This window comes from Pholcus phalangioides, unplaced genomic scaffold (assembly GCF_987345545.1).
Source record: "Pholcus phalangioides strain wild (caught in Gottingen) unplaced genomic scaffold, Ppha-v1.0 ptg000004l_1, whole genome shotgun sequence".
In the NCBI taxonomy this organism is placed as follows: Eukaryota; Metazoa; Arthropoda; class Arachnida; order Araneae; family Pholcidae; genus Pholcus; species Pholcus phalangioides.
In genome coordinates this window covers 49,197,690-49,212,741 of record NW_028301597.1, presented here as the reverse complement: position 1 = coordinate 49,212,741, position 15,052 = coordinate 49,197,690, and the positions used below count along the sequence as shown (strand labels likewise).

Sequence of the window (15,052 nt, the reverse complement as noted above, 5' to 3'; positions counted from 1 at the left end):
CTTGTCAGCAAAACACTGACCCCCCCCCCCCCCCCAGGCTAGAGCAGTGTTTCCCAAAGTGGGCAATATCGTACCCGGTGGGCGACGGAATGGTCCGGGGGGCGATAGAATCTGTTTGAGTACAACATAGGATCGTATGGGTTCAGTTGAGTTGGGGGGAGGGGGGGGCGAAGAAAAAAAATTTCTGAAGAAGGGAAGAGGATGGAACAGAAAGTTTGAGAAACTATGGCCTAGAGGCCCAAGGATCAGCGCGATTTTTGAGGAAAAAGAAGACTTCACTGTACGCATTCAGTGAAAAATCAATGATATGGCTCGTTAAAAGCCTTGACTTCGGGGTCCATCAACAACCCTGGCCTATATGTACCCAGCCTAAATGTGCCGTTTATAAGACGTAAGAAACTACTTTAAGTTTAGCATGTCTATAAATCAGTGGAATTTCTAGCAAAGGCTTTTTGTTGAGGAGTTGAAGTCAGAAAGAAACGCGTAATCAGTGTAGACATGTTATACAGGGTGTCCCGTAAATACGTAAATATGTAGTTTAAGAACTCATATAAACTGAAGGAATTTGTATATTTGAATGCGGTTTTTGCGGAAAAAAGTTATTCTTATAAACGGATATTTTTTTTCGGTTTAAAAAAAAACTAGTTCAAATTTTTGTCGACAGAGTGTATGAAAACAAGTCCAACAGTAGTGATCGGACCCGAACCTTTTTTAATCCGTTCTTTGTCTGAAACGTTCGTTAAGTTTTATCTGGTGACTTGAGGCTGAGGAAAAAACAACAGCAATAGTACTTTATCCACCAATGTCATGAATACAACGAAAACCTTTTGTAAGCGCGAGTAACAAGAAAATTCAGAAATCAGCCTTCATGTTAACCGTACCAACACCATCTATAGCAGAAGGCCTCCACGCGAAGATCGGTACGTCACTGAAGAGGGTCATCTCACGCATAGCCATTGAATATAGCAAGCTGACGCATGCGCTATCTTTACTCTTTTTCGTAGTATATCCAATGGCTGTCGGTGAGATGACCACCTTCTGTGACGTCACGAGTTTCGCGCGGAGGCCTTCTGTTATAGATGGTGTTGACCGTACGCTCTACATTTTATAGGACTCAAATTTGCGTATTTCCAGTAATTTGTTTCCGTACTGCGCCATCTATCGATAAAAAATTGAATTTTTCCCCTTTAATAAAAAACCCCGTGAGAATAACTTTTTCCGAAAACCGCATTATACCAATTCCTTTATACAAATCCCAATATTCAAATATTTATGAAGTTTTGAACAATTTATAAATTAAGAGTAAAATGAATTTTTCACATCAATATATTGAAGAAACGGACCTTCCCCCGCATTTAATTTCGAGGTGAACTCGAACCTCACCCTTGCGTTCCTTCTTGCACTGTACAATGAATGCCCCCCCCCCCCCCGGTGGGACAGTAGAGAGGGAGATTATTTTTCTGTGATGTATATGGTAGTGCACTTGCCCAGATTGCAAGAGGTTCGAGTCCCAGTTGCGCCTGCCGCTACCACCTAACCGAACATGAGCCTCGTACACATTCCTCTACGGAAGTTCTAACGGACCGGCACATGCCGGAATGTGTGTTCTGAGTGTACGCGTGGCCCTAACGCATTTATGTTGTCGAGTTGCGCTTGTTTCGTGTTCGTGCGTCTAACCTGTCTTCCATTTTCTGAAGTGAAGATGGAAATAGTACTTGAATTTTCATGTTATGTCAGCATCGTGTTGTAGGTCTGCTTGCTCTCTGCGGAGAGACTTTTTTCAAATGGGAGACCGGTTCGCATTCGCACCTCGAAGCTGGAAAACCGCAGAAAACCAACTTCAACCCACAACCACTCTCCCCGGCAGAGACCACCAGAAAGACTTTCCTTTCTGAGTTCACACCTCGGTATAACATCCAAAGAAAAGTCCGTTTACTTCATGTTAACGAATTCAAGTGATACCCCCTATACAGTGGAACTTCGGTTAATGAGAAATGATTCGTATTAAGTGCAAAAATTTTTGCGTTTTTTATTTTCACGTTATCACAACTGAGCTTTTGGTTTTTTTGCTTTCACCCGCACACGTTATGGAATTTTGGGTAATATTTTCCCCTACGGTTTCCGGTAAGCGTTCCTCAGTCGGAAATTTAACACACGTTGCGAGTGTGAATATTTACCATACGGAACTAGATGTAGCGTAGCAGCGATGCGTATGTGCAGTTCAAGTTTTCTTAAAATCCTGCTTGGAAAAAAAGAAACTGCGGATTGATTGCATTATTTTGAATATGATTTTGTGAGGGGGAAAGGAGCCACTACTTGTCGATGAGATTTCGTGCTTGGGTGAAGAACCTTGGACGGGAGGTGCATGAAGATGGCATTCAAAAACTAGTGGTGAAAAATGTCTAGAAGTTGACGCTAGATGAAAGTGATGGATCTCTTTTGCACGCACCAGCAAGAGTTTATGGACGGTATCTCATCGGAGGAAAAGAGGAGTCCCTCACATAAAATGAGATTGGAGAGATATTTAGAATGTTGGAATCTATGCAAAACTGTAGAAAAGAACCACCCAAATAAAGCTGCAGCCGTGTGCAATCTCTCCAATGAACACTGCAATTTACCATTTCCCAGAAATCCTAAAAAAGAGGCAAAAGCAAGTGTCATTGGATAAAATTCTTTTTGAAAGCGACGCAAAAAGAATGAGTTTGCAAACAACAGAGAGAGAGTCTGTAAATCGTCCTAAACGATAGTCCTCTCTCTCTCTCTCTCGTCGTTTCCGAAGTGGGCGATGGAATGGTCCAAGGGGGCGATAGAACCTACTGATTTAACATAGGATCCTATGGGTTTACTTGAGTTGGGGGGCAATGAGAGGAAAAAATTTCTGATGAAGGGGGCGATGGAACAAAAAGTTTGGGAGACTATGGTTTAGAATAAGTTAATTTGTAAACATCATCAATTTTATATTATGTATATTTTATTCCACTATGTATTATTATTATTCACTAGCTATAATACCCGGCGCTGCCCGGGTTTTCTTCAATGAGGCTTTTTTGGATCACGTGATATCTCCCTCTTTCTTTGAGGGACATGCAAACCGTGTCTAAAGGTAACCAATATGGCGACGTTCTGCGCGACTCATGAAAGAAACAAATCTAAATTTAAAGAAACGTAGAAATGAATAGTCCCCCCCCCTTTTTTTTTAATGGGTGTTAGGTATTTCGATTCCCTCCCCCTGAACTTCAAGTTATCAATTTCTGCCTGTTTCAGCTTCCAAAAATGCTTAATTAAAGCTGTGGAATTTTTTCGATGCACTTTACGGGGCCCAAAACTAATTTTAAAAACATCCTAAACTATATGAATTTATGCAAATAAATATCAAAAGACAATACGGAGACATTAATTTTCATGCTTGAGAAGATGTAAATAAAAAGTTGAAATCAATGTTATTACATGGATATCAATCAAACTCAAAAGTAGATCCGGCAAATTATTCATATTTTTCATATTATTCATATTATTCATATTTTGGATATATTTTGGAGACCATACCTACATTTTGGAGACCATACCTACAGAGGGACATAGACTTGGTTGAAGGGGTGCAGAGAAGAGCTACGCGTGTCCTTATTGGCACACAGGGCTTGAGTTATGAAGAAAGACTTCATTTTTTGAATATGTTTACATTGGATGAACGCAGGTGTCGAGGAGATATGATCGAAGTGTTCAAAATTTTCAATGGGATGGATAGGATGGACCATGAACTTTTAGTACACCGCCAATCGACTGCTTTTACAAGGGGACACCAGTATCGATTGGTGAGGGACAATGCAAGGTTATGGTGTCGCAGGGAATTTTTCTCCAATAGGGTTGTTAATAAATAGAATAGCTTACCCCCGGAGGTAGTAAATTGTAACACAATTGACACGTTTAAAAAGAAATACGATAAACATGTTGGGGTAAATCTTGAAGCTATTCATACTTAGAATAAGACAACCATAAGTATTCTTTATGGGCATTGTATAATATTTTATCATGTGTATATATTGTTTGTAATTTGTGTTAATTGGATTTTTAATTGGGTTGCTGTATTTTTGAAACATATGACAACCATATTTTTATGGGCATCTTTTTATCAGCCACCTCGTTGGGCATTTTGCCTGTTGTGGTGTTGTATTTGTATTTGTATTTGTATTTGTATAATTTTCTGGGCTTCGTATCTCCAAGTGAATTCCATATTTCAAAAAGCGAGAATTCAATTTAATTTTTAAAATTATTGATGTGGCAGGAAACCCCCCCCCCCACTAAATTTCCGTATTTATGCAGTTAAATCGGCAATTTTAATAGTGATTTTTATGAGGATCACCCTTTTCCTGACCCTCAAAGCGATGATGGTGATGATTATGACGTCTATTCAAAAAGCCTCATTACTGAGAGTATTGAAAATGTGGCAAACCATTATAAAGGCATAAACTATTATACATAACTGACAGCATTAAAGAAGTGACAAACCATTGTAAAGACATAAACACGTCTGAAACTCATCGCTAGGGAACCACGGTAACCAAAGTAAACGTTCGGAAAGTGATTGTTGAGGCCCAAAAACCATTGTTGCCGGACAGTTTTTTTGCCCATTTGGGGCATTTGCCCTGGTCTGACGAAATTTTAAAGTAGCCTATCGTTCAAGTCGGTCACATTTGGTAAATATGCAAAATTTGGCGACGATCGATCTAAAATTGTAGATTTGTATAGAGAACATACACACACACAGAAAATCAATTTTATATATATAGATAGATTTATACCATATAATTCCATTTTATGAAGTAAAGATGGAAATGCTTGAATTTTTCCGTTACGTCAGTATCGTGTTGTAGGTCTGCTTGCTCTTTGCGGAGAGACTTTTTCAAATGGGAGAGCGGCTCACGCGCATTCGCACCTCAAAGCTGGAAAACCGCAGAAAACCAACTTCAGCCGATAACCACTGTCCCCGGCAGAGACCACCAGAAAGACTTTCTTACTTATTAAAATTACTTATAATTAACTTCAAATTACTTTCTTGCTTATTAAATTACTAAAATTACTTATTATCATAGTATTTATTCTACTATGTATTATTATTGCTCGCATATAGACACTCGCATTGTTTAATTGTTGATTGAATACCGTTTTTTTATTAATCATTTTCATGTGAATGTATAATTGTGTGTGGAACGAATTATCCGAGTTTCCATTATTTCCTATGGAGGAAGTTTGATTCAAATAACGAGATATTCGGATAACCAGCACGTAGGCGGAACGAATTAAGCTCGTTAACCGAAGTTCCACTGAATAATACTGCAGCACTGGACAAATCCCAGGCGCCAGGTCACCATGGTGACTAAAAAATTGGTATTGGCGCCTAAACTTTTCTTTGTTGGTTTACGAAATTTCAGGCTAAGAGAGCAGCACAAAATGCTTAGAATTTATAGCAGCATATCTGTCACGATGATGAAAGAGGGTCGCTATGCCCTGAAAATACCGAAAAAAGCATTATTTTGAACATTTTTCTACGAGTAAAAAGACATTTTTTGCACCTAAAACTTTTCTTTCTGGCGCCTAGATTCTTCTTGCGATTTGACCAGCGATGCAATATTGGGATTATGCATATTTAGATGTAAATGTTTCAAGTTCCAACCCGTATTCAGAAAATTTCTTGCATCCATAAAATCAATTCTAGACGAATTCAAAAAAAAATTGCAATAATTTGCCGTATATTTTCAAAGCGCAACTTGAAAGAAATTTCGGTTCTTTTTTTTGGCTGTTTCTTTTTGGTGTTCTTCCCTCCTCCTCCTCAAATGTCTCAGAGCAGTTACATTACATGTCACTTCATCACGTGTTTAACGGACATGCGCCCTCAAAAGATGTGAACCATATGTGTTAATCCGTTGGGATGCCGGTATAAAAACAATCGTTTCTCACGCTTACGTTTCTTGACGTCGTGATCATCATCCTGGAGCGTGACTTGCAACTGGACGAGTTGTCGAGGTTTGACAGTGTCGGAGACGTACACTTCGTTTTCAAGGTCGTAGACCCTCATAAATGCACCTTCCGCATTTCCCAAATGTCGTGATGCCTCCGGCCATTTGCCCGTTGACTTCAAATATCTGTCCACAGAAACAACAGTATATTACATCATGTGTCAGAGAGAGAGAGAGAGATCAAGACGCTCGCATGCTCTAATATTGCATCGTTTACGTGACGTTTGAATTTCTCTCTCTCTCTCTCTCATGCATTTACATATACAGGGTGAGGGGAAAAGTCCATGACACATATCTGAAATTTATTTTTAAAAAATCAATGAATTTATTTTTTAAAAATGTGTGATTTGTACGGAAATATTTATCTCGTGGTGTAGTTTTTTTTCCTTCGTAAATTTGAAAAAAAGCTCAAAATTTCATTTCCAGATGGCACTGTATGATAATAAGAAACCACATAAATTGTGTAAGTTGCGCAATAGATCAACGAGATTTGCAAATATTGTTTTTCCGACATGCAGAAATGAGTTATTTTGCATTTTGGCATGCCTGTTTACAGCTAGCTGCAAATTTGAAAAAAAAAGTCTGCGCATAGAGCAGGTAGACTTCCAACGCGAAAATGATGGCAGTGCCTGCAAGAACACGAAACAAACACAATTCCGCCTACATAAATGCGTTAGCGGCAGCACATACACTCAAAACACACGTCCCGGCATGTACCAATTCGTTAGAAATTCCGCAGAGGAATGTGCTCGAGTTGCATGTACGGTTAAGTAGCTAGAGTTGTGCAAAGCACATTTGAACGCAATCTGAAAATAGCGCCTGCAGACGAGCTACAAAGGATTGCTCATATTGAAATGTGGTATTTTCATGCAAAGCAAAGCGTAATAGAGATTAATTACGCACTGTTTGTATCACATTTCGAGCGTTATGTCGAATTTTCGTGACGCAGTACCATCTGTGACAGAAATTTCGAACTGTTTATTTTAAATCAAAAAAAATTCTATGCCATGATGAATCTTTCAAACTACACTTCTTCAAGACAAATGGGTTGATTTATTATGTAGTTTTCAAAATGTGTCACGTACATTTCGCTCACCCTGCATATTTGGATGCATATTCGTTCCAAATATGTGCAGGGTGAGTATACGTATTATTATATTTTAACTATATATATATATAAATATTTAAAACTAACCTATATTCTTACATTTTTATTTCCACATAAACGATACACAAAACCTTGCACCAGGATTGCACAAACTTTTCAGTCCGCGGCCAGGTATGCAGTATTTCTGCCGTTCGCGGACCAGAAATTTGTGATTTTCGGGGTGATCACATGACAACCCCCCCCCCTCCCATTTTTACGGGACATTCCTGTATTTGTTGGGCTGTCCCAAGTATTTTTTTTTTATAAAATTCCCCGTCCTTTACTTTCAACGAGGCTCACTTGAATTTTTGAAATCAGGGAATAAAAATTAAATTCACGACTTATGTATAAATCATATCATGATAATTTTGATTCCATCATTTTGTTAAACATGGACTTTTTCTGGGTGCATTTTTTACCCATTGCGACCTGCAGTATCCTTCTATTCAGCCCCAATGACGATTTTTCTGCAATCTTAATGCGTGGTCATCTCAACATCACGAGTCCCCGAGCAAAGGGATGTTCTGAGGGGGCTAGAAGTAACAACTTACGTATTTATACCTACATTCGAAAATCATAGCACCATGTCTCATAGTGTAGGCCCCGATATGAGGCTCCGGGTCATGAATACATAGGCCCATGGGTTAAGATAGCCCTAGTTTTATGGACAGCTCTGCTAGAGATTCTGAAACTAGTCACAATTTCTCCCAGCGTAATTTCACTTAAAGGCTGTATTTATTCATGGCTCTTTGTGCCCCCCAACTTGTCCCCCCCCCATCTGATTTTCACCCATGGCCCCCAGAATATCCCAGGACCACGACGGGAGGGGGAGCCACATGACCCTAGGTTGAAAACCCACTGGAATAAACTATAAATAAGTCGTCCAGTTGCAAAACTCGTGTTAAGCGCCAACCAGATTTTTTTTTTACAGAAAGTCAAAAAGATACTTTTGAGCTGATTGCTTGAAATTTAAAATTTTAACGGCATAAGATTAACATTTTAACAAGTGTCAGCTCGAAACTTAAACGCTACAAAAGTTTCTTTTTCAGTTTCCTGTGAAAAAAAATCTGGTTGGCGCTTAACGAGTTTTGCAAATGGTCGACTCAAATAGCCTGTACGGAAGGAAACTCACTTCGTAATATCGACATCATTGTCCGATATCCGTCGCGAATAGCCTGATAAAGTTCCGTTAGGTGACGTCGTCCGGCATCCGATTTCGTAAACTTCATCACCATTGACGCTCGTATTTTTCTGATCGAACTGCACCAACAGGTGATTCACAAAGTGACCAGGAACGACCTTTTTTGTTTTTCAATGAAATATGAAAAGAAAAATTTAGTCAAAAATATTATAAGTAGCCAGAAATATAATTTTTTGTGGTGAGAATAATTTAAATGAAAATGTTTTGTATACATATTGAAACTTTGGAATTTTTCTCCCAGTTCTCAATATCAAACGTTTCCAACTCCCGGTGATCATTAGGCGGTTCCACTGAACTCTAATATTTGTCTAATGTGCAACACCAATGGAGTTTTTGATATCGTGGTACCCGAAAAAAGAAGCACTCACATCACCCTAAGTTTCCGTGGAGCACCAGTTGGAACACTACTTTTTAAGTAAAACCCGTCTTAACGGACACCCCCTCAGATGCGGTCACCCCTATTTTACGGCCAAATAAAAATATCCCGGCAAAAGCCTATTTAAATAATGTATTTCGCACCCCTGCTTAACGGTCACCCTCAGATACGGTCACGGACACCATTTTCGTCATTCGTTCCATTGGACTAAAACCCTTCACGGGCACCAATCGTTACAATTTCGGTTCAAATTATGCAGCAAAAATTTTAATATTTCATCCATTTTTTTGGCTACTTTTCAGTAAAGCATACGCACACACTTTTGCTTGAAGTTCTTGTTAATGTTTGGCAACTCTGATGTCAGTTTGCTGGTTGTGCTCGTAAATTTTATAAATTTTACATGATTTCACTCCGTTTAATATGGCTTTTACTAGTAAATCCTCTCTTTCTATCACTAAATGAAAATATTCCGGAGAGAAAAAATGAGGTAATCGAATTCAGTGGAAAACGCAAATGGGAGCTCATGTTCTCGCAAATTAACACAATGTCGGCAGGACACAGATACGATCCATTTTGAAGCGAAAGAAATATTAGGAAGAAAAATGGCTGAAAAAAACGAAAAGCAAAATAAAAATTTTCCAACGCAGAACTTGCCATAGACCCGGTTGTGTATGATTGGTTTGTTTGAACAAAAACCAAGAATTTACCTGTTTCTTACCCGATTCTACGAGAAGAAGCTCAAGAAGCTGCAGAAGAACTCGGACTCATCAACTTCAAGGCTTCAAATGGTTGGTTGAATCGTTTTTGTGTGCGTTACGAAATTGTATTTAAGAAATTTTGCGGTGCATCTGCTGATGTCAGTGATGAAGTGTGTGAATAATGGAGTAACAAACAGCCAAAAATTAGCGAGGGATATTCAGCCAATGGTATGTACCAGGAGTGGCCAAAAGCTGGCCCGCGGACCGCATGCAGTAAATATAAGCAAGGGTTGGTATACTCAGCAAAATCAACCAAACATCGATATTCGTCAGTTTTTCCAAAAGATGTAAAAATTCAATATATAAACCTTGTGTAGTATTTCTTTTGTGATTTTAATTTTGTATCTATGCAATAATTATGTGCTTTCATGACTTTAAACGCATCTTATATCATCAGAGTTTCATTCATTTGCAAAAAAAAACCATTTCAAATATTGTTAATATTGCATTTTACATTTTCAACGCGAGCCTCTTTAATGCTGTCACCCCTCTTTTACGGTCGGATTCCTTTGTCCCGCAAGTGTCCGCAAAAGAGGGATTTTACTGTATATAATACGCTATAGAGAGGCAGGGGTTCTTGAAAAATCCTAGTTTGGGGGGGGGGAGGGGCGCAAGAAACCTTATCCGCCTCTTGGGATCTGGCTCCAGAATGTGGGGAACGTGAAGATCATGGTCTTTTTTATTCGGATTTGTTCCATGATAAGAATCAAGACCTTGAATTTTTATTCATGGACGGGTGAGTGTTTGTGATAAAAGTCTTCTTACTTGATGAGTACCGCACGCATCGAAGGGCACTCGAATTATGCTTTTCTCCACCACGACGATGTCGTCGCATTTGGTCGAGTCGAGGTCATAACCCGGGACTCGGAGCGATCCTCTGAATCCTTCTGATCTGAATTCCACGCTCATCGCGTCACTCATGCAATCTACAATAACTGTAAAAGAGAGGGAGAAAAAAAAAAACATTTTCACTGAGTCAAGGAAACAGATATTGTCTGGATATTATGCCGAGGTGAACTTAGAAAGAAAAGTCATCATCAAATTTCATTGAGTACCAATTTGAATTCAAGTCACATCAAAACAAAATCACAATCTACAATAACTATAAAATCAAAACAAAATGCTTTTTCTTTTCATTTGGTAAACATATCATACAAAAATTCAAAATTACAAATTTTTTCGTATGTTTTCTGGTATTTATAGGAAACAAGAAGGTTTTTTAAGGCGACCACCACGCTATAGATATAACTATAATTCAACGATTTCTAAGTGACCTTGAGTCACAAAAAAAAATGCTAGAAATTACGTCACATCGATTTTCAGTCAAACAATAATGATCTACATCAGGGGTGGCCAACAGCTGGCTCGTGAAGTGATTTTGTGCAGCTGGCGACAAAATAAAAGTACCGTGAAAAAATTAAATTTGTGATCATTATTTGAACTATCGGTTGCAACACCAGATTTACTGATTAACAAACTTCCTATTTCTTGTGACGAAATTAATTTAATAACTAACTAATTAATTCAATATTGGAGCGGCTTATACACCGAAGTTGAACCACTGATGCGGCCCGCGACGCTATAGATGACCATTATGTTGGCCCGCGAACAGAAAGAACTTAGCCAACCCTGATCTACATTAGAGATAGCTAACCCGCGGCATGCCTCGTAAATAGAGTCAAACTCGATAATAACGACCTCGGTTGTAACGACACCACGTCAATATAATTGGTGGCCCGGACTGATTCCCGTAGAGCAGTGTTTCCTCAACCTATGGTCCGCGACAATGGCATAGGTGGTCCACATTCAAACTTGATTAAATCATTCATCCGTTGTAATTGATATTAATAATATCCATATGGGTTCAAATAAAAGCCTTCATACTTAGGTTCACCTTACGTCATCAAGGGGAAATGCGGAAAATTGCGACCCTACACGCGGGAATTTCGCCAAAAATTTAAATTTTTTGCCTTATATGCAATTTGCTAATTACTGCTAAAATTTATGAAGGGTGTGGAAATAAAGGGCAACTAGAAATTTTTAAGAAAAAAATGTATTTTACGAGAAAAAAAATATTCAAATGATCTGATGACCATATTTCATTGAGAAAGATAAAATTCGGTAAAAAAATTGGGATCTTAAATAATAATCCATAAAATGTACGGGAGATAGCCAAATTGTTACCAAAACCATTGCCAGAAGTAGGCATAATCACCGACCGTCATTGAATTTCCAAAAAAATTTAGAAGAAAACGTCAAACCTGTGAAATATGTGAGATAAATATTTACACTTTTTGCCATAAATTACCATAAATAACCTTATATTATGGAAACGCTGTGTGTGCATTCACGACTTCGGTAATTATTGCAAATTCAAATAAGTATTGTTGAAAAAACGGTACAAATGTATAAAAGAAATCAAAACTTGGAACAACAAAAATTCCAGGTACGTCCCGTAATACGGAACACAAGTGAGCCGTAAAATTGTTTCAGACATTTTACTGGTCCTTGTTTCCAGAAAGTTGAGAAACACTGCCCTAGAGAATAATGTTAGTGAAGCTTGCTTATAACGTCGATGAAAGCAACAACCTCGCATATAACAAATGTTTTGTCGCTTTTGTTTCCGTCTTAATGACGTTTTCCTAAAAAGATATGTTAGTTTAAAAAAATTTGAAATTTCAAATTTAATTTTGAAATTGAATTTTAAATAAGATTGAGTCAATGAATCTCAAACTGTCGCTTCACTTCATGAAATGAAAAATTTCATTTATTTTGAATCAACTTTTATTCAATTACATTGATATGATGGTATTTATTATGCGCGTAAACTGTTAGAGATGGACAACTTTTCCCAGCCTAAGATATCAAGGAAACATATTTTCTGGCTATTATGCTGAGCTGAACTCGGAAAGAAAAGTCATCTTGTCTCCGCCGGAACTCAAGCCCAGGCCCTCTTGCATACCGGGCAAGCATGCGACCATCTACATCACTGGAGACATGACCCTGCCTTCCTTACTCTACCGCCCCACCTGGGGACCATTCCCCGCCATTCCCCGAAGTTTAGAGGGGCTACTAAAATGCATCTATTTCAGCGCCTCGCGCCGCAGTGCGTGAAATGAAGAAGTCAGGGTCGTGTCGCCAGTGGTGTAGATGGTAGCATGGTTTCCTGGTATGCAATTGAGCCTGGGTTCGAGTCCCGGCGGAGACAAGATGACTTTTCGTAATGAGTTCACCTCAGCACAATAGCCAAAAAATATCTGTTTCCTTAATTTACAAAAACTTCAGTATTGGGCCGGGATTGCACTATAAAAGTTTCATAAAAGATCTCTTACAAAACCTGACAAATTCAACCAAGAAGCGTATCGGTTACATTCGAGGGAATTTAACCAATAGGCTTATTAGTTGCTTTTTCCAAATTTTGTGAAAGACCTTCCACGAAACTTTTATAGTGTAATCCTGGTCTTAAGCCAGTATTGCACTATAAGAGTTTAATAAAATACCTCCTACAAAACTTGGTTTGGTTAAATACTACTTACTACTTTTATTGATATTTTTATTAGAACAGTGTGTGTGTGTGTGTGTGCGCTTCACCATGTGAAAAGTATAATTCCCCTCAATCAAAGAAAAATATTTTTCTATCATGGATTTACTCACCTTTCGCTTCTAAGCTAATAACTAATCGAAAACACAGCATCTGAAACAGAGAAAATTCGTTCAAATTAGTTCCACTGATTACGAGAATAGAACTGAAAGAATAAAAACAGGAAAAAAAAAATTCAGAGCTGACTAGACTTCTATAACTACAAATGTACTGTGTGTGCCAAAAAAAAGTGTCGGAAACTAGCGTGAAAATTTTACTGTCCATTCCAGAGTTGGAGTAACATAACGAGAAAATTATTAGTTAAACATAAAAAAGAAAGAAAAAATTCGTCTTTGTGCGTGTATTTTTTTACCTCGTGAAATAATTAATAGCTGCGGAAATTATGAGAAATAAAATTTTCTTATGCCTCCCCCATCAAGGAAAAAAATAAACGTAACTTTACACAGGAACATCCAGAGAAGAATTCACCGTGATATCGATGATTGAAATTATTGATTTTCGCTCTTTTAAGCATATGATGTAGAATTTTTTTTCTATATTTCACCTTTCTCCGTCTTCCTTATACTTCAATTTATTTTCCGTTTTCAAAATTTTTTTAAATTTATTAATTATTTTTTCGAAATTTGGTAAGTTTTTTTTTAATTTGACGATTTCTTTAATTTGGTAAAAATTAACTTTTTTTCATTCGATAATTGGTTTTTTTCGTTCGATATTTACTTTTTCTAATCTAATAATAATTACTTATTTTGAATTTCATAATTACTTTTTTCATGAAGTAGTTTATTTAATTTTTTTTCATTGAATAATTAATTTTTTATTATTTTTAATTACGTTCTCGTTATTTAATCACTTTTTTTCATTTTCAGTTAGTTTCCACCATTTTCATTACCTTTAATTTTCAATTACCTTTTCATTCTTAATTTCATTTTTACGATTTAATAATTGATTTTTCATTCGTAATTTCTCACTTCTGATTTTATATTTACTTTTTTTTCCCCCATTTATTTGTAATTCCATAATTACTTTTTCATTTTCGTAAAAAAATTAATTCTTAACATTTCTTTTTTTGTTGTTGGAATAATTAATTTTGTTAATTTAATGATCACTTGAATAAAATAAAAAGGTCTCCCCGGCGGGGAATCGAACCCCGGTCTCCCGCGTGACAGGCGGGGATACTCACCACTATACTACCGAGGAACAGACCAATGCCGAAACCCGGGATCGAACCAGGGACCTTTAGATCTTCAGTCTAACGCTCTCCCAACTGAGCTATTTCGGCACGGCTGACCAAGCCTTAGCGACGTTCAATAGTATGAATGTTGCAAGATTGTACCGAACTACATGTAGAATAGGAGGTAGTCATTTATAATAGATAAGACTAAAGAAACAAAACTTCTTTGAAGCCATTCCACCGCCGTCATCAACAATTAGATCAACACAGGAATTTTCCCATTGCTATTCGAAAAACAATTCCTCTTTCAAAAAGATAGTTACAAAACTACAAGATAGATGGCAGTTTATGCAGTCTAATGATAACAGTATTGGAAGCTTATCAAGAGAGCTATCGATCCAAAGTTTCTAGAATATATATCGATCTATCTATACTAGTGTTTCCCTAAGTAGGAGATGGAAGGGTCCGGTGGGGGTGTGTGCCCCCCCCCCCCCCCCCAGCGTCAAAGGTCAAGTTGACTGATCTAATGTATATGTTACCGGCAAAGTATGAAATCCAGGCATTCTATAGAATGCCTAGGCATTCTATACAATGCCTGGTCGTTTCAGGCAAAGTATGAAATACCGGTTTTATTCTATACTTTGCCTAGGCATTCTATAGAATGACTAGTCATTCTATAGAATGCCTAAACATAATCCAGGCAAAGTATGAAATATCTTCTTCCAACAAATCTCTTTAGGGGCGGTATAAAATATTACATAAAATTAAAATTTCGCAGAATTTT

At 37.7% G+C, this 15,052-nt stretch overlaps 1 protein-coding gene and 2 non-coding genes across 3 annotated transcripts in view; all 3 read right to left on the bottom strand.

Annotated features, from left to right (window-relative positions):
• Positions 1-15,052, bottom strand: part of LOC149087779 (uncharacterized) — a 227,873-nt gene that overhangs the window by 182,231 nt on the left and 30,590 nt on the right. The window contains exons 3-6 of the mRNA XM_089231704.1: positions 13,151-13,190; positions 10,262-10,431; positions 8,294-8,460; positions 5,962-6,140 (exon numbers count right to left, since the gene is read on the bottom strand). Of these exons, the coding sequence (XP_089087830.1) occupies positions 5,962-6,140; positions 8,294-8,460; positions 10,262-10,431; positions 13,151-13,190 (556 nt within the window). The remainder of the gene's footprint in view (positions 1-5,961; positions 6,141-8,293; positions 8,461-10,261; positions 10,432-13,150; positions 13,191-15,052) is intronic.
• Positions 14,223-14,294, bottom strand: TRNAD-GUC (transfer RNA aspartic acid (anticodon GUC)). The gene has a single exon. It is a non-coding gene; the product is annotated as a tRNA-Asp (tRNA).
• Positions 14,304-14,376, bottom strand: TRNAF-GAA (transfer RNA phenylalanine (anticodon GAA)). Its single transcript has one exon. It is a non-coding gene; the product is annotated as a tRNA-Phe (tRNA).